General features: G+C 47.9%; 10 protein-coding genes across 10 annotated transcripts; 3 read left to right on the forward strand and 7 right to left on the reverse strand.

Moving 5' to 3' along the window:
* Positions 1–891: 891 nt before the first annotated feature.
* Positions 892–5045, forward strand: N7487_009123 (GTPase-activating protein LRG1; the record flags this gene model as incomplete). The annotated part of the gene is made up of 7 exons (XM_056876853.1): positions 892–896; positions 1181–1583; positions 1645–2347; positions 2408–3061; positions 3123–4190; positions 4248–4534; positions 4587–5045. The coding sequence occupies 7 exons, from the start codon at positions 892–894 to the stop codon at positions 5043–5045; spliced, it is 3579 nt and encodes a 1192-aa protein (XP_056725433.1).
* Positions 5046–6117: 1072 nt separating this feature from the next.
* N7487_009124 (uncharacterized protein) lies at positions 6118–7273 on the reverse strand (the record flags this gene model as incomplete). The annotated part of the gene is made up of 3 exons (XM_056876854.1): positions 6118–6772; positions 6823–7096; positions 7153–7273. 3 exons carry the CDS (start codon positions 7271–7273, stop codon positions 6118–6120), a joined length of 1050 nt encoding a protein of 349 aa, XP_056725434.1.
* A 233-nt stretch (positions 7274–7506) lies between these two features.
* On the forward strand, positions 7507–8521 carry N7487_009125 (proteasome regulatory particle base subunit RPN10; the record flags this gene model as incomplete). Its single annotated transcript, XM_056876855.1, has 4 exons — positions 7507–7532; positions 7587–7625; positions 7683–7902; positions 7967–8521. The coding sequence occupies 4 exons, from the start codon at positions 7507–7509 to the stop codon at positions 8519–8521; spliced, it is 840 nt and encodes a 279-aa protein (XP_056725435.1).
* Positions 8522–8761: 240 nt separating this feature from the next.
* On the reverse strand, positions 8762–9333 carry N7487_009126 (trafficking protein particle complex subunit 4; the record flags this gene model as incomplete). Its single annotated transcript, XM_056876856.1, has 2 exons — positions 8762–9137; positions 9194–9333. The coding sequence occupies 2 exons, from the start codon at positions 9331–9333 to the stop codon at positions 8762–8764; spliced, it is 516 nt and encodes a 171-aa protein (XP_056725436.1).
* Positions 9334–9876: 543 nt separating this feature from the next.
* Positions 9877–13596, reverse strand: N7487_009127 (ankyrin repeat domain-containing protein; the record flags this gene model as incomplete). The annotated part of the gene is made up of 3 exons (XM_056876857.1): positions 9877–9907; positions 10048–13181; positions 13279–13596. The coding sequence occupies 3 exons, from the start codon at positions 13594–13596 to the stop codon at positions 9877–9879; spliced, it is 3483 nt and encodes a 1160-aa protein (XP_056725437.1).
* Positions 13597–14309: 713 nt separating this feature from the next.
* N7487_009128 (uncharacterized protein) lies at positions 14310–16223 on the reverse strand (the record flags this gene model as incomplete). The annotated part of the gene is made up of 8 exons (XM_056876858.1): positions 14310–14586; positions 14635–14703; positions 14754–14762; positions 14819–15256; positions 15312–15461; positions 15523–15720; positions 15785–15957; positions 16011–16223. 8 exons carry the CDS (start codon positions 16221–16223, stop codon positions 14310–14312), a joined length of 1527 nt encoding a protein of 508 aa, XP_056725438.1.
* A 467-nt stretch (positions 16224–16690) lies between these two features.
* Positions 16691–18123, forward strand: N7487_009129 (TauD/TfdA dioxygenase family protein; the record flags this gene model as incomplete). The annotated part of the gene is made up of 7 exons (XM_056876859.1): positions 16691–16742; positions 16797–16957; positions 17072–17145; positions 17194–17280; positions 17357–17417; positions 17475–17561; positions 17614–18123. 7 exons carry the CDS (start codon positions 16691–16693, stop codon positions 18121–18123), a joined length of 1032 nt encoding a protein of 343 aa, XP_056725439.1.
* Positions 18124–18174: 51 nt separating this feature from the next.
* On the reverse strand, positions 18175–20207 carry N7487_009130 (fungal specific transcription factor domain-containing protein; the record flags this gene model as incomplete). The annotated part of the gene is made up of 2 exons (XM_056876860.1): positions 18175–18434; positions 18488–20207. 2 exons carry the CDS (start codon positions 20205–20207, stop codon positions 18175–18177), a joined length of 1980 nt encoding a protein of 659 aa, XP_056725440.1.
* A 305-nt stretch (positions 20208–20512) lies between these two features.
* Positions 20513–21862, reverse strand: N7487_009131 (dihydrodipicolinate synthase family protein; the record flags this gene model as incomplete). Its single annotated transcript, XM_056876861.1, has 8 exons — positions 20513–20662; positions 20723–20833; positions 20891–21074; positions 21129–21233; positions 21283–21542; positions 21598–21659; positions 21714–21743; positions 21796–21862. 8 exons carry the CDS (start codon positions 21860–21862, stop codon positions 20513–20515), a joined length of 969 nt encoding a protein of 322 aa, XP_056725441.1.
* A 739-nt stretch (positions 21863–22601) lies between these two features.
* Positions 22602–24539, reverse strand: N7487_009132 (uncharacterized protein; the record flags this gene model as incomplete). Its single annotated transcript, XM_056876862.1, has 8 exons — positions 22602–22808; positions 22860–22985; positions 23041–23146; positions 23198–23419; positions 23470–23640; positions 23700–24178; positions 24239–24318; positions 24368–24539. The coding sequence occupies 8 exons, from the start codon at positions 24537–24539 to the stop codon at positions 22602–22604; spliced, it is 1563 nt and encodes a 520-aa protein (XP_056725442.1).
* Between the last annotated feature and the right edge of the window lie 485 nt (positions 24540–25024).

A 25024-nucleotide genomic window follows, 5' to 3' on the forward strand; every position in this document is an offset into this window, starting at 1 on the left:
ATCCAACTACATAACTACATATGTACATGTAGTTATGGTGTATGTACCTGGTGTATTGAATCTTTCCGTGTATTTGATGTATTATCCTGAAGATATGAAACCTGTGAACTATACTCCGTACATTTATTTATGTACACATGTATGAACCAACAGAAAATCCCATATAATTAATACATAGACATTTAATGTTATTTAAGGCTGCATCTATTACGACTACAACACACAAAGGAAAAATATACCTCTAAACGAAATATCACTTCTTAAAGCTGATTAATACTAATCTGCAGAAGGTTCTATAAAAAGCACTGATGGCACATGGGGGCGGTATGGAGTACACCATAAGCTGTGTCTACTTTGTTCATGCACATAGTACACCACGCAATGTTGATATTTCCCAGATACTTGAGTTGAAACCGATCTAATTGAATCTTAAATATCCTCTAATCACATCCAAAATATCCTAAATGTACCCTGTAATCTCTCCATATACCAGTAGAAATGGATATTGTATAGACCACGTGACCTCAGGGTCCCGAACTAATATTAGGGGGGGGCAACAAATGCCCAAGCCATCTCCATCTCCATTCCTCCCCAGCCCACTTCTTTTCCCCTCGCCCTTGCACCTTAATTTTTTTTTCCTATCTGGTTCTTGGAGTCCTGGAATTTGCCGGTTCACTTTGGGATGATTGTCGCCCGATAATCCGCGCCCTCTGTTGGTCTCACCTGGAAAGCTCTCAATCCCCTCGAAAACCGGCCCCCGCGTCCTCTAGCCTGCGCGCTTTCAGACCCTTCGTTCAGAGCAACCTTCCTCTATACCTTCCCAATTCGATACCGGTCATTCTGCGCGCAATTTCCGTCACTACTGCATCGCCTACCCCCACGTGTCTTCACATGGCGTGAGAGTGAGTATACTCTAGGGAACAACAGCGACCCCGGGTAAACCACCCAAAGCATGGGATTCTAATTTAAGAATCAGACTCTCGACCATACGCGCCCAGCCTACCTTCAGTTTCAGTTTCCCGCCAACCTGTAACCGCGTTGCATCTTCGATTTAACTCTTCCCATCAATCTCGTTTACCACGTCGCCTCGCCTGTTCCTTCCTATCAATTATTTGCATGCAGCGTTCGGCGTGATTCAACCCAACCAACCCCACCATATTTCTGCTGACGGGGGACCAAGATGCCCCCCCGGTGGACTCCCAGCCAGCCTGGTCGCAGGCAATCCCAGCGGCCGTCCCACCGTTGACACCTCTGGCTACGGGGCTAACTACACGAAAAACACACCCACATCCCCCGAAGACAGTTTGATTCCGTTCGATTCACCATCAACGCGAACAGCAGGTCCAAGCCCAATCACTCCAGTGAACCAGGAAGATGGTGGGCGCTCGAGTCGTGCCCTGGGTCCTGACCAGGCTGGCCACCGCGACCGTTCAACACCCCGAGATCGCTCGCGAGTGAACGGGCGTCCAAATAAGTCTCCCGGCGGCTCGTCCCGCCTGTGTCAGAAGTGTGGTGAATCTCTTACTGGTCAGTTTGTGCGAGCGTTGGGCGGTACTTTTCATCTGGAGTGTTTCAAGTGCGAAGTAAGTTGCTTCTTCTGGCTACCCTTTTGGGGGTCTTTTCTAACTCTGACCCTTCTATCAGGACTGTGGCGAGATCGTTGCTTCGAAGTTTTTCCCCGTCGATTCAGAAGATTCAAGTTGCCAATTTCCACTTTGCGAAACCGATTACTTTAGACGACTAAACCTCCTATGCCATGAGTGCGGCGGCGCACTACGTGGTTCATACATTACAGCGTTAGACCGGAAGTATCACATTGAGCACTTTACCTGCTCCGTTTGTCCGACCGTCTTCGGTGCTCAGGACTCTTACTATGAGCATGAGAGTAAGGTTTACTGCCACTTTCACTATTCAACCCAGTTCGCCCAGAGATGCCATGGATGTCACACTGCAATCCTAAAACAGTTTGTCGAGATCTTCCGCAACGGTCAAAATCAACACTGGCACCCTGAATGTTATATGATCCACAAGTTCTGGAATGTCCGGTTATCCCCTGCCGGTCAAACATGGGAGCCTCCGCCGGTGGATGAGGATGCCAGCGAAGAGGAGCGCAAGCATATTCGCGACGAAGAAGATATTATGGAAGAGAAGGTGTTTAATATTTGGAACACCCTCTCCACCTTTGAAGAATCATCCGCCGCTTGCATCTCAGATATGCTGCTTCATGTCAGCAATGGCGCTTACATCGATGGTGTTCTCGTGGCCAAGCGCTTCATTGAACATGTGGAAATCCTCTTTGGTGCAGTTGATCAGCTGGCGGATTATATCAAATCGCACGAGTTAAAAGGTAAGTCTCGCGTAGCTGATCTCATATCGTCGGGAGCGATCGCTGATTCTTCCAAACCAGAACTGTCCTATGGTCGCGAAGCCAAACTTCTCTGCAAAAAGATCGTCGCTTTCTTCGCCCTCCTATCGAAAACCCAGGAAACCGGGGTACGCAAACTCGGCGTCACCCAGGAACTTCTGTCCCTAGTGACTGGTCTCGCCCACTACCTCAAACTCCTTATCCGCATCGGTCTACAAGGTGCACTCAAGCTTGAACGCGAGAAGTCTGCCCCAGACGGTTTAACAAACTTCCTGGAGCACCTCCGTGATCTGGACTCATTAGCCGGGCGCGAAGATGATGATACACCCGTCGACCTAATGGCCGGAGTGGAAGGTTTAGCCGATCAACTTTCAGATTGTTGCATCGCCTGTAAAGAGCCGATTGACGACGAGTGTGTTCAATTGGGACAGAGCCGTTGGCACATCAAGCCGCCTCATCTTTCATGTAAATCATGTGAGAAGGACTTGACCGCTGACATCCAAGACGCATTGTGGAACGGCAGCGAGGAACAAGTCTACTGCGGCGCTTGCGCCCATCAGATGCAACTTGGCTCTGCTGTGACGGGTGGTTTCACTCAGGTTTCAAAATTGCAACAATTTGTTTTCTTACTGAAAGTGGCCCTCGCACGGCTTCTCGCCGTACTTCGATCCGGGGGAACCTTGCCGAATCCTTCAGGTAGGATACTTTTACCTTACCCCCATCCCGCCGGCAGTTTGTCTAACTTGCTTCGCCCCAGACGAGCCCAACATGAATGATCATGACAACAAGGACGGCCGTCGAATGTCCCGTCAGGTTCGACAGTCATACGGCGGTGCCCCGCGAGATGGCTTCGAAGAAACATCTCTTGAGCAGACCGTCGGTGAGATGCGTCGGCTACGCTCTATTCGCAACGAGCGAACCCTATCCACAACATACAAACACGCCCGCGCATCTAGGATCATCAACGGACCAGAAGGCAGAAGTGCCCGACCAGGGTCATCTGGCAATGATGGCAGTGACCCAAGGGGCCACGGTTTCCAGATTGTCGAAGAACGGGATGCTAATGGCGAAACCGTTACGGATCTGACTTTCGGGGCTCAGGATGCTTTGACGCTAGATGACATCCCCCGTATTGTTGCGGCGGAGCAAGCCAAGGAGCAGCGACCTAATGCTTACAGGCATGCTGGCACGAAGCTCATTGGGGGAACAGAGCCGATGCCTAGGTACAACCACGGTCACCAACGGGGAGTATCGAGTGGAAATTTGGAGGCCCTCATGGAGCCAACTCGAACCAAGCGGTACTTCTCGGAATTAACTGCTTTGGAATATTTCATCGTTCGCCACGTTGCTGTACTACAGATGGAACCCTTGGTGGAGGGTTATTTCAGCATGGAGGAGCTACTTTCTCTGATTGAGTCTCGCAAACCGACCATATGGAACATCTTCGGTCGTGCCTTCAAAGACAACAAGAAGGGTAATAAGAAGAAGGGTGTCTTCGGTGTCGGTCTAGACTATTTAGTCGAGAAGGAGGGCACAGAGTCAAGCCACGGTGTTGGCCCTGGTGCGCTCCGCATCCCGACGTTGGTCGACGATTCTGTTTGCGCTATGCGGCAGATGGACATGTCTGTCGAGGGTGTCTTCCGAAAGAACGGCAACATCCGCCGATTGAAGGATACCGCGGAGTTAATCGACACCAAGTATGAGCAAGTTGATCTGACAAAGGAAACTCCTGTGCAGATCGCAGCTCTCTTGAAAAAGTTCCTCCGCGAGATGCCCGACCCACTCTTGACTTTCAAGCTACACAGACTATTTGTCATCTCACAAAGTAAGTTTTGATGTCATGGTCATCAGTCGGCTCGTGCAATGCTAACTTGTGTCGCAGAAATGGATGACGCGGAGAAACAGAGGCGACTACTTCACTTGACATGTTGTCTGCTTCCCAAAGCCCACCGTGATACAATGGAAGTCCTGTTTGCCTTCTTAAACTGGACATCATCCTTCTCACATGTAGATGAAGAGTCCGGAAGCAAGATGGACATCCACAATCTTGCAACTGTCATCACGCCTAATATCCTTTACCCCAATGCCAAAAATAGCACAGTGGAGGAGAGCTTCTTGTCCATTGAAGCCGTGAATGCCCTGATCGCATATAACGATGTATTCTGCGAGGTTAGTCGCCCAGGTTGAGGTCTTCTCATATTCATACTAACTCTATCAATAGATCCCAGAAGACCTACAATCGGTCTTGGGTGATCCAACTCTCTTCAGGGAGAATGCCGAAGTGACAACCAAGGAAATCCTTAAACGATATGGCGATATTGGTCGAGGCAGCTTCTCACAGAGACCGGAGAACGGTGGCGAGACATTCACGATCACCACCCCTAACCGAACCAACAGCACTCCAGCTTCCGCGCGTATCGAGACCGATCCATCTCAGGATGCAGCCTGGCAGATGCAAAGTTCGGTTCGCCATGTGCCCGGGCCCGGCGGACACTCTCATTCGACAAGCACCAACCCCCAGGCTGGACCTGATTTCGGTCCTCCTCCTCCAGCAGCGTATCACCGTGACCGCAGCACCAGCAACAGTAGCCAGCCAATTGCAGGGGCACCTGATGGCCAATCCTCAAACGTGGCCTACAGGCCGCGTCCGAGTGCAGGTGCCATGGGTGTTACTGGGTAGACTGGATCTCCTTATACTCCTGCATAGCTGTAATACTGCGATATATCATCATCATCATCCGACCTCGACATGCATCAATCCGTCTGATTCAATCTCTGTGGAGTGTTTTCGTTTCTTGTTTCTTGGGACCTTCTTAGCGTTCTGTTCCTTTTCTTTTTTTGTCGAGTGACAGGGCTGGTTGACGGAGTTTACCCTGTTTCTTTTCTCCTTCCATGAAAATCCCCCAAAAGTGATCAACAAGCACCTTGGTCGCTATTGATCGGTTTCTGTTTTCTCTCTATCTCTATAGTGGCTGGGATGCCTCACCTTTTTTTTTTATCTTTGTTCATTTGCATCTGATTCGAGGGATCAGCCATACCCATACCTGTCCCTCTGGGCATAAATGTCCTGTTTTCTTTACCATTCTCTCTCGCTTTTGATTTCTGAGCATGCCTCATTCTTTTTTGTGGGCCAGGCTACGGCTATACCTAGACCCCCTTTTTTTTCCTTTCTTCTCTGATTCTTCTCCCCCTGGCCTTTTGCTTAACAGGAGCCAGGGAACTTTTATTTCCTTTCTTATTTGTTCAATCAACACGATTGCTATGATATCTGTGCTTGTAGTTGCCTGAGGGAGGTGCTTGTACTGTAGAGCCTTGCATATTTGTGGATACGTCCTGGATAATACAGTCACTTCGCATTTTCCCCTCGAGATGTATATACAATCCTCTATACTTTGATTATCGATGCTTCAATTCATTATTTGATATCATTATGCACCAGGCCAAGGGAATGAAGGTGCTTGATCCCCTCTGAAATCACGTAGTATGTCTCTACAGAGTGGTCGATTTACACGGGCCGATGAAGACCTGTGGACCAACTATGATTTTCGTACAGCGAGGATTGATTTAAAAGAACTTTATTCAGATATCCCGGACAAGGCCATGAACGCATACCCCCACCCGAGAAGGAAAAACACCCATTATGATATCACGCCGAAGAATCAAACATGAAAGACAGCACCCACGCTCAAAGAGACAGAATCCCAACCAACTCCAAAACAGCAGACATGTATCTATGCGCTCATCTAAACAGTCTAAATTCGCTTGCGCAGTGCTCGAGTCCGAGTCGCAGTTTCAGTCACAGCCGGAGCGGTAGTCTTGCGCATTGCAGCAGTAGTGGGGGTATTCTTGATAGCCATTGATGCCGCCTGCGCGCGAGAAGCCGGCCTCTTGGCAGCCGCAGCAGATGCCGTAGTGGCTTTTCTTGCGCCGGTACCAGTCCGTGCGGACTTTGTTACTGTTGTGCCCGAAGACGCAGTGGACCCTGTACTATTCTTGCGCTCGCCTTGTCGGGTGGCTGGCCGCGACAAAGGTGACCGAATAGTCTTGGGCCCTGTAGCGGCGCGGGTAGCAGTCCTCTGAGCCTGTGAAGGAGGCCGTTGGTCCTTGACTGCAGACACAGTGTGGCCGCGTGACCGCAACGGACTGGACGGTTTTAACGGTGAGGTAGGGCGCGCCAGGTATGAGGGTTGACCCTTCTCGGGGGATGCACGGAAGGGCGAGTGAGGGTATGTTCGGGAATTGTTGGACTTGGGAGACAGGATGCGGTTCTCGTTGCCCCGTACTTCCTGAGATGCCATGCGCGAGGCCCCGCCTGGTCCGGCTGGGTTGACGCGACGCTTGGGGTTCTTGAGTTCTGGCTCACGACTGGCAGGGGCATTCTCCTTGTCAGAGAAGTGACCATCGTGGCTACATATTTCGTCAGTCAGAGTAATAAATCGTTTTGCGGTATATCGTACCTTCCCCTCCGAGCTCTACCGTCGCGTGTGGTAGAGGTTTCTGGGTCTACGGAGATGCTTGTGATATTACGCGACACCTTGATAGGCGAGTATTTCCGAGAAGGTGACGCAACCTGTTTTTTGTTCATGGCGGCATTGTGCTTTTCGAGGAGCTCGCCGATGTTGGCCTTGCGTAGCGAGACTGGGATCCGATTGACGCGTCGCTCAATGCGCGCCCGGAGGTCATTTGCTTGAAGAGCATATTGAGCACGAAGCTTACGTGCCCGCTCAGTGACTGTGGCAAAAAAAATTAGCGTTGTGTTCACTCTGTAAACCCACAGTTCAACCCACTTTCAAGTTGTAGATTATCCATCAGCGCCTGTTTCTGATGCTGCGTCAAGCGCATCTTTTTAGTAGGACTACCCGTTGGGGTGACATCCATAGCGTCTGAATTGCGTTTAACAGCAGGCATTGTGTAGAGTTCAAGGGATATAGACTTGAGATGTGTCGAAGTACGAAGGGCTAAAGTTAAGGTGCGGAGCAAGGAGGACCACAACAAACAGCGTGACCGAGCGGAGAGCAGTGGCAGAATACAGAGCTTCCACCTCGCCTTCGTCATCCGTCTTCATCCCCCATACACTGATCTCCTAATCACTTGCTGTTCTGCCCTTTTTTACATCGTTAATTCCTTTAGATCCCGCCATCATGACGCTGGAAGCTACTATGATCATGTATGACGTTCTTCATCCTCTATATTAGCTTACTTTGCTGACTCTAAGCTACAGTGTCGACAACAGCGAAAGCAGTCGCAATGGAGACTACACGTGAGTACATCCGATGGTACTCTATTTGCATCTGTGGATGGCATCTAATGGTCACAGAACAACCCGGTGGCAATCTCAAGTCGATGCCGTTAGCATCATTCACAATGCAAAGATGCGTGTAAACGCCCAGTCAGCTGTCGGCCTTATGAGCATGGGCGGAAAGGGCCCCGAGGTGTTGTCAACCTTCACACCCGAGTTTGGCGCAATCCTCGCCGGTCTGCACCGAACAAAGATTCACGGCACATCTCATCTCAGCTCGACCATCCAGGTTGCAGCGGTACGTACTTCCAGCCAATATCCGAGGCCTGGGGTCTCAACAACTAATATCCATGGTATTTTAGTTGGCACTCAAGCACCGTATGGAAAAGTCCCAGCGTCAACGCATCATCGTATTCTCCTGCTCGCCCATCGAAGAAGATGAAAAGACCCTCGTGAAGCTCGCAAAGAAGATGAAGAAGAACAACGTGTCGATCGATGTGGTAGCTTTCGGAGATTTGGAATCCGATCAGACCAAGAAGCTCGAGGCTTTCGTTGAGAATGTCAAGAGCGGCGATGGTTCCCACCTCGCCATCATTCCACCCGGACCCCATCTTCTCAGCGATCAGCTGCAGCTGACCCCGATCCTAGCTGGTGAGGATGCCGAGGTCGGCGGAGGCGGCGGTGGCGATGGCGAGGCTGGTGGATTTGGATTTGATGACGCCGCCGAAAACGACCCCGAACTGGCATTCGCCCTGCGTTTATCGATGGAGGATGAAAAGAACCGACAGGAGAAGGAGAAGCGTGATCGGGAGGAACAAGAGGGCAAGACGCAACTGGGCAATATCCCCGAGGAGGGCCATGGCGAGTCCAGCGGTGACAAAGATAAGAAGGACGAGGACAAGATGGACACCGCGTAAGGTCCGGATATTCGAATATGACTGTGATGCATACCCGGCGTTTACTTGTGCTTTTGTCCTGTATTCTCGAGAGTCGACCTTCGGGTACGTTCTACAGTGTGTGCAGGGGCAATATATTATGTGATTTGGTATTATACGAGACGGAGTGATATCCGGACACAAGTACAGGAACAAAACGTATCTAGTTCGTAAAGTCATGATGTCTATCCCCTTTCTGCGTGGTCCCATAGTCGGTCGGGGCTATGCCCTCCCCCTCAACCACGCCCCCAGATGCCGATCGAAAGCCTCACATCGCACTGGCATCTCAATCTGATAGAATGGATTCTTCATCACGTAGTCCGCATAGAGCTCGTAGATTTTTTGGATGATTGTGTCCACGCTACCGGTCAAGGGATCTGTGAACAACAAGAATTTTGTCCCCGTCAGGGTCTGGAAACAGGTCAATCGGAACTTGTCGGTCTCGAGGTAATCCAAACCGGAGACTGGTACACCGGGGTTTGGGTAGGAGTAACCGGACGCCGCAGGAGCAGTGGTTCCTGTTGAAGAGGTTGCGGGGGAGGGAGCTGGTTGAGCGATGGGAATTTTCGGTGTGATAGAGCGAGTGATTGCGTGAACACTATAGAATCCAAGTCAGGTGGCTGTTCCAGGGGAGTTGTGATATTGCCAGCTTACCCATGAAAGGTGCCGGCTAGGACAAGGTAGTCATTTGTGGAAAGGTTGCGCAGGCCAGACTGGAACTCGCGCTGGTAGATCAGACCACCGGCTTTATTGATAATGATCAGGGAGAAGACGCCCCTGGTGTTGGAAGGCATGTTAGTTGCTGTGCGATTCAACGAGCAGATGGAGCGTACATGGTGAGTTTGTCGCTGGTACGGACAGCGTGGCCGGAGAAGTAAGGGGCGGAGAGCGCTATTGGTATGCCTCGATGTATTCTGGTCAATTGTGTGGACGAAGTGTATAATTGAAGTTGTTTAAATCAAAAGTAGGTGTTGACATGGAGTTCGCGGGGATTGGAGAAGGAGGTTGTTGATTCCGCGTCGATAAGCGGGGACAACCCCAATCGGGGTCGGTAGCGGTCTACTTGGTACACCTAGGTATATTTTGTAGATACAATATTTAAGAGACTCGGATTGAATCCATGTTAAATAGGAAGGTTATTTAACTAAATGGCTAAGTTGTACTTGGTAGTTGGTGCTAGGGCATATCTGGACATTCTGCTAGAAATATATATATATTGAGTGGATGGGCATAAAATCCAGCATTTCTCAATGAAAATATTCCAAAAACATATCTCATCCGATTTGAACTTATATATAGTGCCCCTAGCTCAATGAAAATTTAGTATCAAAGCTAACCTAAGTATAGTTCCCCTTGTTGGGGTTGTAGCTATATAGAGTATAGGTGGCCGTTTAGCAAGTTGGCTAGAAATTAGAGAGTGCTTACTAGTAATCGGTGCCAAGTTAATTCAAGAACATTCAAATATTCGACTATCGGGCACTCTAGGCCTTTTTGCCCCGCAATCATACAGCAACTTTGCAATAGATGCATGACGAAGCTCCATTGCATATGATAAAGGAGTACGACGCTCCAAATCCGAGGCTTCGATTTCTACAGTCGGAACATTCAAAATCTCGGACACAATACCGACCAAGCCCTTGATAGTGGCGATATGTAGAGGAGTCCTCCGCTGTGAGTTACGTCTATTCACAGATATCTTGTCAAAACAGATAAGAGAGCGGACTACGTCGAGATAGCCGTTCTTGACTGCGTAATGCAGGGGTATACATGCTTGATCATCGGCCAACCGAGGATGTGCACCGTAATGCAACAAAAGGCGGACAGTTCCTAGGTCACCGTTCAGAGTAGCTAGGTGTAACGGCGTCTGGCCACGAAGGTCCTTCTGGTTGGCGGCCTCTGGTGCCTCCAGGAGGAGGAGGTGCTTGAGAAACATATGCTCACTTCTCCCGTTATATCGCTTGGTGATTCTGTGAAGGGGTGTCTGGCCACGTCTGTCACGGGACTTCGCATTTATCTTTCCAGAGTCAAGGAAGAACTTGGTAAGATATTCATCGCCAGCCTCGGCAACTAAATGGAGTGGCTCATACATGAGTGTTGTGTTATCATCGAGGCAGGGTGTTCTCACAGGATCGAACATGAGTTGAATGATTGTCCTGTTCCCGCGCGTTGCTGCTGCGTGAATGAGACTCCACACCTCTGGATTTGAAGTGATTTCGACTGGACTGGATGCAAAAATGCCAACTAGAACCTCATCATCATTGATCACTGCTGAATGTAGGATCTTGAGGGCAAATTGAGAGTCTTGGGCATTTAATACTTGAACAGCCTGTGGTAGAAGCTCAATGATTAAAGGATTGGTTTTGTTATAGACTGATTTGAAGTCCAAATAGGCTTGCACCACGGGAAAATCCCGTCTCTCAAATGCAAGAACTAAAGGTGTTTTCATGTCGACATCTCGAGCAGCCAGATTGATATTATGGGATTGAAGGAGACATAGAACTGTGCCCTTGAACGAGCCCATCGTAGCCAAGTGTAGTGCTGTTCGCCCATTGCTGTCTAAAGGAGAATTGACGGGCACGTTGGATGAACTCAAAACGTGTTTAATCGCATCATCACACCCGGTTTGTACAGCACGCAAAAGAAGCAAAGTGGCATCTTCATCGATTATAATGGGAGGCACTCTACCTTGGCGGCACAGTTTTTGAAACAAATCATGCAGTGTCTTTTCCAATGGGAGGGATCGAGCAACGTGAAATGACCAATGGGCATTTGCATAGTCCCGAAACTTGAATTGATTCTCGGACTTGAACCGAAGCCGATTTGCCTCAGCAAGGACCCCGGCCATGTTAAAATCGGGAGTTCCATGATCCCGAAGGAACTTCAAAGCAATATTAGTGGCTTTGGATGAGAACTGCGATAAGTGAATAGCTTTGTTTAAGACTTGTCCTGCCTTGATATCAGGAACGCCCCCTCGCACCAGCTGACGATCGAATACCGAATAATTGAGGTAGGTGATAATGATGCCGGACATTCTATCATGAGCGGACTTCTCAGCTATTGAGTGATTCCCATTCGATAGGTGACCATTATGGGATTGAACAAGCCCACCAAGAAGATATTGCTTCACACTATGGTGTACCAGGCGTAGGGTCAATTCCTCTTCATCAATACACACAAGACTTCCGCAACATGCCAAAGTCTTCATCATGTTATTTAGAAGGCGTGAAGGGTCCCAGTTCGTATCACCAGGAAGCACACTTAACGCTTCACGTAGCTCGTCCACTGTGAGTGGACGTTGAGCCACAGATAGCAATTCCAGTATCGGCCGCTGGTAAGAAGGTGACGATCCAGTCTTCTCTGACCTTTGTAGAATACGCTCAAACGTTTCGGGAAGACCTTTCGGGAGGTTCTCAAGCGCCAAATGAATTGCGTTGTCGGTTTCCATAGAGCACAGAGACTCTATTTGAAGAACTGCCCAGAGAAACATCCCTTGCGAGTCCGTTTGGAGAGCATTTTGTATGTCAGAAAGCAATGTGATATCACGAACAACGAGCTTCCTGGACTCCACGCATCTCATCAACTCTTGTGCAACAAATGTTTCGATTTCGCATGCATTATTGGGCATGGGGGTGATCGTAGTACCCATGCTTGGTTTGATTTTCAACGGAAAATTTGGGTCATGACGAAGTGTGATGCAGATAGATATTGTAATCGTCTGTTGCAGTTCAGAGAGATACCGAAGTAGTGTGTCTCTCTCGGTTTCTTCGAGCTCATCAAACCCATCAATAAGTGCAAATGCTCGCTCACCAGAGGGATTACTCAATTTGAGTAGGTGAAGAATCTTTGTAAATCGGTCCAGAGAGGTACTTTTCTCAATTCTTTCGCACAGCTCAAGAATGGCCGGTTCCATAGCTGAATCAAAAGACCTGCTCAGTAACTGTCGGGCTATGGAACCAATGATGGTCTCGGCTTTCAAGCTTTCAGAAATATCATGACGCGAGAAAAAGAATGCAACTGCCGTATCTCGCGCCCAAAGACATAAATCATCGACCATGTTAGCAAGCATGACAGACTTGCCCGCCCCAAGCTTTCCCGAGTAGATGAGCGTGTTGGAGTCTGGTCTCTGCCTCCACATCAAGTAATTCTGACAGTGAGAAAAGAGACTCGTATTGCCTGCCTTTCGGATCTGTTTCCACGTTGTCAGATGATCAAACTCGGAGCAGAAATCTAAGATTCGCCATCGAGCATCATTGCTGTGTTGTTTTGACGTAGCTTTAAAGAACCTAGCAGAGATTTCTCTGAACTGATGGTTCATCCTAGCTTCGTCTCCAACCTGAGTCGCTAACAAAACCCCCACTTCGTCCTTGATTGCATTCCCCCAAGTGTCAAGGTCTGCGCGGTACTTTTTGAGATTCGAGTCGGACAGGGATAAAGCAACCTTCCCTAAATTTGTTTTTCTTGTGAATTTCAGAATATCATGACAGAGATGAACTACCACAATAAAGTACTCGTCGAGTGATATTCGTAAATCGCGAGAACGGGGATATAACAGGGCCAAGTTCTCAAAGCGAGGAGCAGATCGACCGACATTCATAAGAAGGGTTGATATACTCTCCAGATAGGAGGATTTTGTGGTCAGCAGCTGTCAATATACCCATGTAATTTTAGAATCATATCTTAGGCAAAGGTGTCTGCATGATGCGAACTCCGATACTTACTAGCAAAGACGTACGAAATACCGTCCAAATGCCACAAGCGACGAGGTTTTGTGATCCTCCAACGATTATATCACCTAGGGCAGTAAATTGTTGAACAGCTTGTGCCATGTTTACTAGTCTCGGCCCAAAGCAGCGCCCACCCTTGGCGCAAGTTCTATCAAACTCGGCGGTGAGACGCATGACATCTTGCATTTTTGGAGGTGATGTGAGTACACTTGATTTCTCTTCTCGAAAAGTTGCTTTCTGCTCGGTTGAAAGGTCCGCTTCAAAATCTGAAACAGCCTGGGCTAACCGAATGTCAGGTTTCAGCTGGGCGGCGGATGCCAGTGCCAGAGCCATAATGGAAATGACTGCTTTGGCCAGAGACCGATTTTGAAAATATTTGTTGCAAGGCAATATGCCAAACAGGAAGGATTGTGTTCCTTTTAGGACTAGGCCCTTGGACTTTCTCTCCCGGATGCCCGAGGGCGCATTGAGGAGCAATTTACTAGCGCCATCGACGTGTCGTCCACTTATGCACGCGCTTATATAATGGTGCTTTGGCGGAATCTGATTTGCTTAGAGTCTGTCAAAGGAGATTTTTTCTTAAATGCACCTCGGGAGTTATTAATGCTTGCACACACCCAAAGGGTGGAAATGCCAATCGGTCGCGTAAAGACGCACAAGGGTGATGAGGTTGGATGAAGGTAATAGCGTCACATAAGATGGGGAACAGGTGAGATGAATGACTGGAAATTCTAACAAAAGTAAAAAAAAAGGACAAAAATCCACGTATCGCCACCTTTCACAGGGTTGCCTCTGTATATATCTCTGTATAAAAGGGTGTATAGGTGTGTATGTGTGCTTCCCTTTCCGTTTAAGTGCTCAGCTCTTGCCGCTTTTTGACCACTGAGTAAAGCTGAGCATGTCCTTGAGTACTCTTAATCACGGACCACCCAGTGCTCACTAAGCATCACCACCTATTTCCACTTAACAGTCCCGCGTCCCATACGTACATCAATAATTTGAATTGTAATATTAAAGGCGATATTCATTGCAAACAATCAAAAGCATCAGGTAGTGTACTTGAATCCCACATTCTCCTTATCCGTCATATCCAACCAGTCATGGTCGGCAGCCATACGAGCTTCGATGGCCTCTGCGCGCTTCTTATTGCTCATGTGGCAGACTAGACCATATGCTGTGATAGCAGCCATCGCAACGATATAGCATACAATCATTGCCACAGTTCCACCAGTATATTCGGGAGCTTGATCTGCTCGGAATGTTTGAGGTCCGATGATGTTTCCGGTGGCCCAGGCAATGTAAAACCAGGCGTAGAGTGTGATTCTAAAATATTGTTAGACGGGAACTTATGTGTCTTAAGGGGCATCTTACTTCTTTGTATGACCTGCAACATTAGCCTGGTATACCGAGACCAAGGTGACGTAAGGGGCCCAGTATGTACTTGGAGAAGTTAGCAAAAGCGACGCACTCTGGAAACTATGTTGACTTACTACAAGATGCTGCAAAGAATTGATGTTAGTATAGATAGACGATTCAACGGACTAGGAAAACTTACTATAGCCCAACGAGCTGACCGGCAAGGTTCGTTCGCGGTAGCGCATAACAAAGCACAGCACCCAACAGTGGGAGAAGAATAGAGACGGTCACGATTGCCGTACGATATCGTCTTGTAGTAGCAGCCAGATAAGAGAGACCGATTCCGGACAAAGTGCTCATGGCACCAGGAGGCATAGCCAGCAACGAGGTCTGAAGGGAATCGAAGCCAAGCCCAGAAATGATGAGCGTATTGAAAGTTGTCAACCCGCCATTTGGTACCTGCAAAGCAGCAATAGCAATCCAAATCAACCATGTCTTGATATCGAAGATAGCTTCCCAGACTTGGTCCATCTTGAAAGTCTTGGACTCGATACCGGTGTTATCAGCGGCTTTGCGTTGAATGACAATGTACTTTTCCCGGGGTGTAAGGAACTTGGCTTCCAGGGGGTTGTTTGGCCTATTCGATTTTGTCAGTGATTTTGTTTTATCCTTGGATAATATCGGCATCGTACAATACGAGATACACCACGACAGATGTGATGATAGTGAGACCTCCCACTAGAAGGAAGATAATCTTCCATCTTTCGTACGGGCCATTGTAATACCCAACAACCCAAGCGACGAACCCATTAATAATAGGCGCAACCACGTTTAGGATAATGCTGTATCATCGTGTCAGAATATCAAGGTACTGTTACTGGCCAAGAATGGATTATCCGGTACCTGTTCCTCTTTGGTTGTTCCTCGGGTCGATACCACATTGAGACAACTAATGTGACAGCGGGGATCAACAGTGATTCACAACCGCCTAGAAGAAATCTGCACGCGAAAAGGCCACCAAAGCTGGTGCATGCTGCCATGCACATCTCCAGAATACCCCAGCAGAGAACATTGAAAGCGAAGAATGGCACGGCAGGGACCCTAAGTGAGTTAGACGCTAGTTGGCCTTGGATATTTAGACACAAAACACGATAGGGCATCTCACCTTTGCAAACAGTAGGCCAAAGGGCCCATGAACAACAGTCCACCGAAGAATGGTGCTGATCCAATCCATGAAAACTCATTTCCAGTAAAATTCAGATCCGTCTTGATGTTGTAAACTGCAGCGGCCGAGATGGCGGTTTTATCAAGGCCTGATAGAGTGGCACAAACGAATAGCTATTCCATATTAGTATTACAAGATATTGCGAAATAGCAAAAGAGCTTCGCACCGTGGGGATAAGTCTCCAATCGATTCTGCGGATCAACTTTCGTTCTTCCTCGGCAGACCAGCTTTCACCATCCATTTGATCTGCATAGTCGCTGACGATCTGTGCGGCAATATCAACATCCTTGTTTCGTCCAGCCTTAATGGCTTTGACAGCCGCGTCGGCTGTAACACCGCCCTTAGCCTCATCACTGATGGTGACTTGATCAGCAGCCATCTTCAAACCTCGCAATGTTTCACTCAGATGGTTGTAGTTTTATCCAGTGAAGATCCTGGAGTTATTCATGGCCTGGAAATACATGTAATATATGCAATATTCATCTTACATTTTTAGTATTGGTTATCGGTGGCTTCTTCGATATAACCTTCCAAGGTTGGAAGATTAAGGTCACTATCTCGCCTAATGCCTGGCCCTGATTGCCTGTGGAGCCTCCTTATCAACCGCTATCGATCCACAGATAAGCAAGTGGGGGCCCACGTGGGGCTGATTTTGAGTTGGCCGCGCGGGCAACTATTCTAACACACGATAATCTATGAGACCATCCATCAGAGGCTCGGAATGACCTTAATTTGGAGCCATGGTAATTGTTTTAGTTGTTTTATAATCATCGTGTCGAATGCACCTCTCAGAATTCAAGCCATCAAATTCAAACATCTCCTTTCTATTGCATCGTGTCGTCAAAAATGGTATCAGAGACAGTTGAAGCCAAGGGGCCACTCTACCCCGATTACCTGCGTGAGTCTCGTGTCCAAACACAATTGAAGCTTTATGAACTCACAAGAATTATAGCCTTCTATGACCCTCTCGAAAAGGTCGAGATGGTGGGCCCGTTCGAGCACGATGACCCAGGCCACCGAGCTGATCCATCATTCCCGAATCTTTTGGAAAAAGCGACCAATGTCCTGGAGTTGAGCCCTCATTGTGGAACAGAGCTACAAGGAGTTCAGATTGTGAGATTCTCTGCCCCTACAAAAAAAAAGAAACAGAAACAGAAACCTCTAATGCATACAAATCTAGTCGGAGCTTTCAAAACAGGGCTTGGATGAATTGGCCCTCATGGTCAGGAGCGCGGCTGTTTAGTATTCAGGAACCAAGATTTTACCGATCTGGGCTTTGAAAAGCAGAAGGAGATTGCCTCGTGAGTTTAGTTGGTTAAGTTACCCTTCAGTTTCTAACATATTTTTAGTCATTTTGGCCCCCTTCACAAACACGGATGGATGCCTCATCCTAAAAATGGCCCGGAAGAGTTTGTTATCGTATATGACTCTAAGGAGTAAGTCATTCAGAGCTATTTGTGCAAACTATCTTTCTGCTCACAAGTGCAGCTAACACACCATTCCACCAAATAGTGACTTGCGTATTCGCAAATCCTGGGCAAGAAAAAGCCCAATCCAATTCCACGTCGATCAGGTAATATCCACTATCCAAGACCCATAACGAACGAGAACTCACATGCCACTTCAATAGTCCCCTGAGACTCAGCCTCCTGGTGCTACCTTTTTCTGTATGCTCGAGTCCCCCCCAGGAGCGGGAGGAGACACAATCATTTCAAACGTGAGTCTCGATTCAGGAAGCAAGCAAGCTTCAGCTAACGAATTCCCCAAAGATGACCCGCGCATTTGATCGTCTTTCTCCCTCATTCCGCAAGCGACTTGAAGGCCTAAAAGCCGTGCACACCACAGCAAACCCAATCATGCGTGAGATCCGCGATAACGGTGCGGAATCAGTCTTGCGTCGCCCGATAACTCGAACCATCCACCCAGTCGTCGTCGTTCACCCTGTCACCAAAAAGAAAGCTCTATTTGTCAACTCCTCTTACACTCAAAGTATCGTTGGTTGGGATGAGGAAGAATCAGACTATATGCTGAAGTTCCTGTTTGACCATATCAATCGCGGCCATGATTTCTGCTGTCGCGTGCGATATGAGCCTGGTACAGTGGTTATCTGGGATCAGAGGGTCACGCAACATTCGCAGACCTTGGATTATTCCGCTGGTTCTCGAAGACATGCGTTCCGGTTGACCCCACTGGCTAATGTGCCAATTCCAAGTTTGGTTGAGGAGGATGATGGAGAGTGTGCCAAAGATGAAGGGAGGATGATGCTTAACCTGTGCTAGTTCTGTTTGAATGTTAAGAATTATTATTGATTATATTATACTCCACAGTTTCTATGTCCCATTTCCCATTAGAGTCTCTACTTTGATAAATCCGAGGTTTGTTAAGCCTTTAACCCCTGCTGCTCCATTCGCTGAGATTCGCGTTGCCCAGCGCCATCTGCGAATCCAGTCTTGAAGTTCAGCATGTTCTTTCTCAAATGTGTATTTCGAAAATTCCGCCATTGATTGACTTTCAGCCTGATTAAGTGGTGTGACGACCTGTAGAAGATGCACCATGAACGACCCAGCAATTGCAAAATTCGGTCGACTCCCTGGTGGATTTGTTAGATTGGGAATTCCGCACTGTAAAAGTCATTATACTCACAACTATGCCAGAATGCATTCCACTGAGCTCCAGTGAGCCTTTCGACGAACTCAACAAATTCCTTTACGCATAGCAACGCCCCTGTGACAACTGCTTTGGCGCCTTCGTAGGTCGCATCTGGCTCTTCTTTGTTGACCTTGATGATTGCCGGCCATCGATCTAATGGTCGTAGCAAAGCGCGGAGAAGAGCCACATGCGTGACGATGTATGAAAGATAAAGAGATCCATTACCATCGAGGTCTTCGCCAGAAACGACTGCATTAGAGACCGGTTTCATATTGCTCGGCAAATTGTCTCGCCAGTCTTTAAGCCTAACGCGCATGGGCCGTGCCAGATCCAAGGAGTACTGGAGGTCATTAGATGTTTTCCCGACCGCCTTCACCGAATAGAAGGACCTTTGAATGTCCGAAAGTATCGTTGACAAATTCGATAAATGATAGATGTGACTCTGCGTATCCGGAGAGTCTGACAGGGTATCTTGTATATCTTCTTGCTCGAGCATGGATACATCGTAATCGTCATCACCTAAGTGGCTGGGCATTCCTCGTGCGAGGGCGACCCACTTCTCCATGGCATAGAGACCCCACCAGAGTCGACGCCGAAGCCTCTTCTCCCATGCTGGAATAGAGGTCCATGATCCTGCATCACGATGAAGACCGATAGTCTGTGCAACAGCCAGGGAAGTGGACATGAGTGTCCATGCAAATGCGGTATCAGAGAGATACATATTCGTAGGAAGTCGCTGTTGAAGAAGGAGACAGGCTTGAAGTGTCCCGAGAGAAGGTGCATGAAGCTCCTGCGATATACAAAGCCAGCAAAGACGGTATAATTTCTCGCTAGAAGGCGGGTTTAAAAGCAATGTGTAGAGACTATCGTCATACATGACGAATGGAAGGGCGGTTGCGCAGATTGCTGTCAATAATGCCAGGGGCATTTTGTTCAAGTCGGTTGGTGATGATGGAATTTGATGACTGGATAGAATCGGAAAGTAAGGGTCGACATAGCGTGAATATAGTTTGATGAGATGCCACGCTGCAGTGGAATCCATCATAGCCCATAGACGAGGCCATCCATTTTCGGTGAGTTGTGGATCAAGTTTTGGCTCCGCCTTTTCCAGAAGAGAGTGGTTGGTAATACCGAAAACGGTAGGGGGAGAGAAATCAACAGTTTCCCTCTCTTTCTGACCCGGGTTGTGCATGATTCGATATTTCAAGCCATTCACCTTTGGTAACGAGAGATTCTGGTCGTTGTATTGCTGATGGCTCAAGATATGGATATCTGACACCCCTGTTGGGCCAATATAGAAGCTAAATGCCTCCGGAATGAATTCGAGTGAATCGACTTGAGCAGGCGAGTCTCTGGGTGCTGGTCGTTTTCGAGTTGGTGGAGATCTTCCCGGGCTGGATGAGAGGCTGCTTCGCGAGTCGCGCCTCGTTGTACCATCTTGGCTGACAGACGAGTGGCTTGTTCTGGGGCTTGTTGGCTCAAACTCTTGAATGGCACCCAGACGGCTCGGCCCTGGCGATAATGCTTCATCACTTTGCCCAATATTTGGTCGAGCCTCGGTTAAAAGGTCCAGCCACCCGTCAGATTGCTCACAAGGTTCAAAAGGCTTCGTCTGTTCGCATAATCTAGACCTCTTTCGTGGCCCTGGACCCTCTTCAAACGTGCATTGTTGATCTTTGTTGGTGCATCGAAGACATGGGGGTCCATCGGGCATTTCACAAGCGACTTTACGTCTGCGACAAGCGTCGCAAGGCCGACATTTTCTAGACTTGTACAAACGACCATTCAGAATCGGAGCTGACGAAGTAGAAAAGTCCATTATCATATGAAGCTATAGGAAAAATAAAGAAGAGAAAGAAGCGAAGTAGTAAAATGGACTTATCTCCCGCACAGACATCAGCTTATCAGAGTCAAGCGGGGCCCCGGGGCGAATTTCCACTTTTACCCTTTCTCGTCCTTTCACCCTTTCATCCTCGGCCTTATGAATTCCTAAATTGTCCTTGTTATTGCTGATTCCTTTCACAGTGTTGCCTCCAGATCCAACAATGCTTTCAGATACTGGCTCGATAGAATCGCGTCCGCTACTTTGTCGTTCATCGGCAACAGTGGCAGCCGAGGTTTATCGCCGTACCCAAAGTGTCGATGCAACAGCTTCTTCATCCCCGCAATCTGCAGTTATCTCAGTATTTGCATCCGAAAGTATTAATTTTTTCTTCGAAATTCACTTACCCCAATCTTCAGCGCCACACCATCGGCAAGAGCAATCAAGTTCTGTAGCTCGGTCGCTTGTTTGCTAGACCCGCTGTCTTGGCACAGATTCCACAATTTCACGCACGATTTCTAATCGCTTGTCAGCCAGTTCCCCATTTGATTTTCAAGTCAATTGCAAGCTCGTACTGGTGCTATGTTTGGCAGACCACTGATCGCACCCGCGGATCCAACAGAAATGGATGGCAGTAAGAAGTCAATAAATCCATCGATGGCCCGAAAGGGGGTCGCTGACGATCGAGGGAAAGCGTTCTGGAATTCTGGCGTCGAAACTTGAGCCATGATTCGAGTCAATTTTCCGACATTGGCGCATCTGTAGGGCTATGTTAGCCAATTTGATGGAGAGTGGAAGACTATAGAAACGAACGTCAATTTCACGCCACAAATGTTAGCAGAAGACTTGATTATTTGGACAATCAAATCACTATCCATGTCGATTCCTCCCGATACGGCGGGGAAATTGTATATGATACTGCAAGATGTCAGGGACCTCCCATTTTAAGGGCTAGGGGGATACATACACTGGCAACGGCGATGCTTCTGCGATATCCACAAAAAACTTCTTGATTGAAGAGGTATCTGCCAAAAGGGCTCCGGCATAGTACCCTGGTGGGATAACCATCACATAATCTGCGCCGGCTTCTGCAGCATCTTTGCAAAGTTGAATCGACTCACGAGTACTAGCTCCTCCCGCCCCTGCGACGATTGGAACATCTTGCAAATTAACCTCATCGAGAGCGACACGAGCAGACCGAATGATGGTCTTTTTCTCTTCTCTGTCCTGCAATTATATAACCCGTTAGCTTTGGAGACTTGTGGAATAAATGTTTTCTTACCAGATGTATAGCCTCGCCCATGGACCCAGAAACTACTGGAATGGTTCCAGCACTCGCAATGACTTTTCAACCTCGTTAACATTTGGGCACAGATCTATGGGGTTCCATGTTCCTACATTTCACATGGCTCTGGAAGGCCTCAATATCTTTATGTCGCATTAGCTACACTGTAATTCCACCAAAGCATATCGGTCTCACCTATATCCTCATTCTCGTGGAAGAAACACGGCAAAGGCGTATAAATTCCGGTAGGCAGTGGCCGCATGTTTGGCTGATATTCCGATGTTCTGATGCTCAGGAGGGGCAAAGTATTGGGAAATCTTCGGCCAAGCAGAATATCGATTCTGTTCCCCTTCTCTTCGAACCCTTTTTGACATTGAAATTAAGATCGTATCTAATCATCATATCAGAATAATGCCGATAAAGGTAGAAGATAGGAGATCTTGGGCGCGGCGGACCTGATTTCCCCGCGCAGCTTATCGAATCGATAGGTGCTCCCGAGGTCGGGGCTCGGGACATTCCGAGGTCCATTCCCCAGAAATCGTTATCTATGTGGGTACCTGGTATCCCTTGGCGTTGACTCATTTGCCAAATGGAATCTCCATAATCCGAAACGCGGCCTACTTAATGGAACTTGGTGGGATAAGCGCGAAGAATGCGCTGGATGTAACGACTGCTCTCGCCGTGCCTCCTCGTTCCGGCCCTCTTGTTATCGTGGTATTTGATAGCTCGCCTATGATGCTCCACGATATTACCTATTTTATTACGGTTCTGGGGTCAGAGATTGGGATCGCAGGGTAATATCGACAGAGGCATTCGGTCGACATGAAACGGTCATGTTTGGAGGTATATTTACTTCTAGGCTCTGATAATCAAAATAGCACCTGAGGGGCAAATATCCATGGATGTTTATGTACCCACCTAGTGCATATAGGCTTGAGTAACTTCCCAGAGAATAGCCCCAGAGATCCAAGAACTTCCTTATGGTCAAAATCTGGGCAGTGTTACAGCACAAATCGGAACAACGGGCTGTCCTCGCCCAACTCTCCTAGCTCTTCCGTAGTGTATGTTCTCTCAATCTCAGCAACGTCCAATCCACCCCGTCGCTTGTTTTCCTTGCGCATTAAATACCAATGTACAGTAGCGGGGATCATAGCTCCAAGCAGAGTTGCACCGACTGAGAAGCCAAATCCGAGAGGGTAAGTAGGCGCCTATGATATGTCAGTCAATCTCTTGATTCCAGAATTTCTAAACCCACTGACCTCGCTAGCAATGTAGATATTAGATCCAATACTACCACCGCCGACGCTACCAAGGAGCATCAGAAGACCAATAGCAGCGGCTCGTTTGGATGGGTTCGTAATGTTAGAAGCTGTCCAAGCGCCAACCTGAATTGAATGGTCAGTCAAAGTTCCAAAGTTGAGTTTCGCAGACAGAGCCTACAATAGGAGCTTGCGCCGAGTATCCAGCTGCAGCAAAAAAGATAGCAAAGTAGCTCACGCCGGGGATAGAAGGGTGGTGAACTGTTATCCACAAAATAATAATACCACTAAATTTTTCTGGTTAGTACGGGCCTTCATCTTGGTAGAGAGCAACTTACATCAGGCCCAGAGTATAAGCACCCATGATGCAGAAATACCGTCGCTGTGTTTTATCACTGATATAACCAACGGCAACACAAACGCACGTGGCAAAGATGTAAGGGGGCGTGGTCATGACTTGCGCTTTCACCGCAGTGTACCCCAAGTTTGCAACCATTGTGGGCAGAGTATAAGACAGGGAGTATGTAGGTACGGAACCACCCCACCAGAACAGCATCATCCTGAAGACAAATTAGTTATGAGGGGTAAGGAAGACTTGGGATTGACATACATGAAATAAGTTTTCCGATCCTTTGCAGCTGCAATCACATCACTCCAGCGGAAGGTATAAGTGGAAGACACAGGGCCATTGGCATATTTGACACGAAGGGAAGCATATTCAAGTTCCTCCTCGGTAAGCCATTTGGTACCTTTGCCAGCCTTATATTGATGAGGAAATGCACTGTCAACGACAAATTAGTGCGATGTCCGACGAAAATGATGAGTTGCTGGGAGGCTCACGGTAAACAAAACAGACAAGCAAGCCCGGCAAATATGGTGATACACCCCTCAATAAGGAAGAGCCATCTCCAGGCTCTCCAGCCATGACTCCCATCAAGTGATCCAACTCCGTAGGCAATGACTCCACCAAAGGCACCTGCGGTTGTGTTCGCACCGTAGAAAATAGCCATTCGTGTGCCGATCTCTTTCGGTGTATACCACATGGAGAGAATGAAGTAAGCACCTGGGTAAAGTCCAGCCTCGGTTATTCCTAACATCAGACGGATGACGACAAATCCAGCATAAGAGCTCGCTTGCGAGGTGAGAGTTGTGATAAGTCCCCATGCACACACGATGAATGGAAACCATACTTTAGGACCGAGTCTTCGAAGCATGATGTTCGAAACTGGCTCAGCAAGCCCATAGGTGAAGAAAAAGTACATCAGAGCCAGATTATACTGGGTGCCAGTCATTCCGAGGTCCTCAAGGAAGCCGAATAACTAACCATCGATAATGTTTAGACATTTTTTGAATGAGATCTCGAAGGTAAACATGCTTACCTTTGCATTTCCTGCATTGGATTTATCCAGCGAGCACATCAAGTATAGAAAACTCAGCGTTGGCAGCAGGCGTAGGTCCACTGAGTCGAAAGTTAGGAAACCGACATTCCATCGTTGCACTAGTCATACATTTTCGAAGAAGCTTCTTCCTTGAAGCTCCGCTGAACACATTTTCCAGGTGAAGGAATCGCTCATACTCCGTTGCCGAGCTTCCATTTCCATCGGTAACAGTAGTGACTACATCACCTTTCTTCTCCGTATCAGTCATGGACAATGCCGGCGAAGAATCAGTCGACTCCATAGTGAAATATATCAGTAATTGATTTTTACCTCGACTCTGACATTATCTACTGCGAGGGAGATAGAACTTAAAGAGATCTTGAACTTGATCCGTGTCTATCTTTCCATATCTAGAGCTTGATATCTCCCAGGGAGAAAGTAGATGGTTGGCTTGGATACTGTGCACAAGAACTCACTCGGAGTTTGTCCTATCTAACATGCATCATCAAGCCTTAATGAAGCCATGTCAAACAAGAATAGTCCTATCTAACTGTGATACTATTGGTTTCGATTGCTTCTAAGCTTGGAAGGTTGGCCGCGCTGAAATGATAGAGCTGATAAGAACTGTCTGGGGTTTATCGGATCATCGAGCCTGCTGAGCGGCCAACTCTATCGTTGTACTTTGTAGAATGCGAAATAACGGCATTTGAATCTTTGCTTTCCAATATTCTTCCAAGATGTTATATAGGCCTTGTACATTGGACCATCAAGATATGTTATTCGAGT

This window comes from Penicillium crustosum, assembly GCF_028827405.1.
Source record: "Penicillium crustosum strain IBT 35664 chromosome Unknown utg000004l_segment0_segment0, whole genome shotgun sequence".
NCBI lineage: Eukaryota > Fungi > Ascomycota > Eurotiomycetes > Eurotiales > Aspergillaceae > Penicillium > Penicillium crustosum.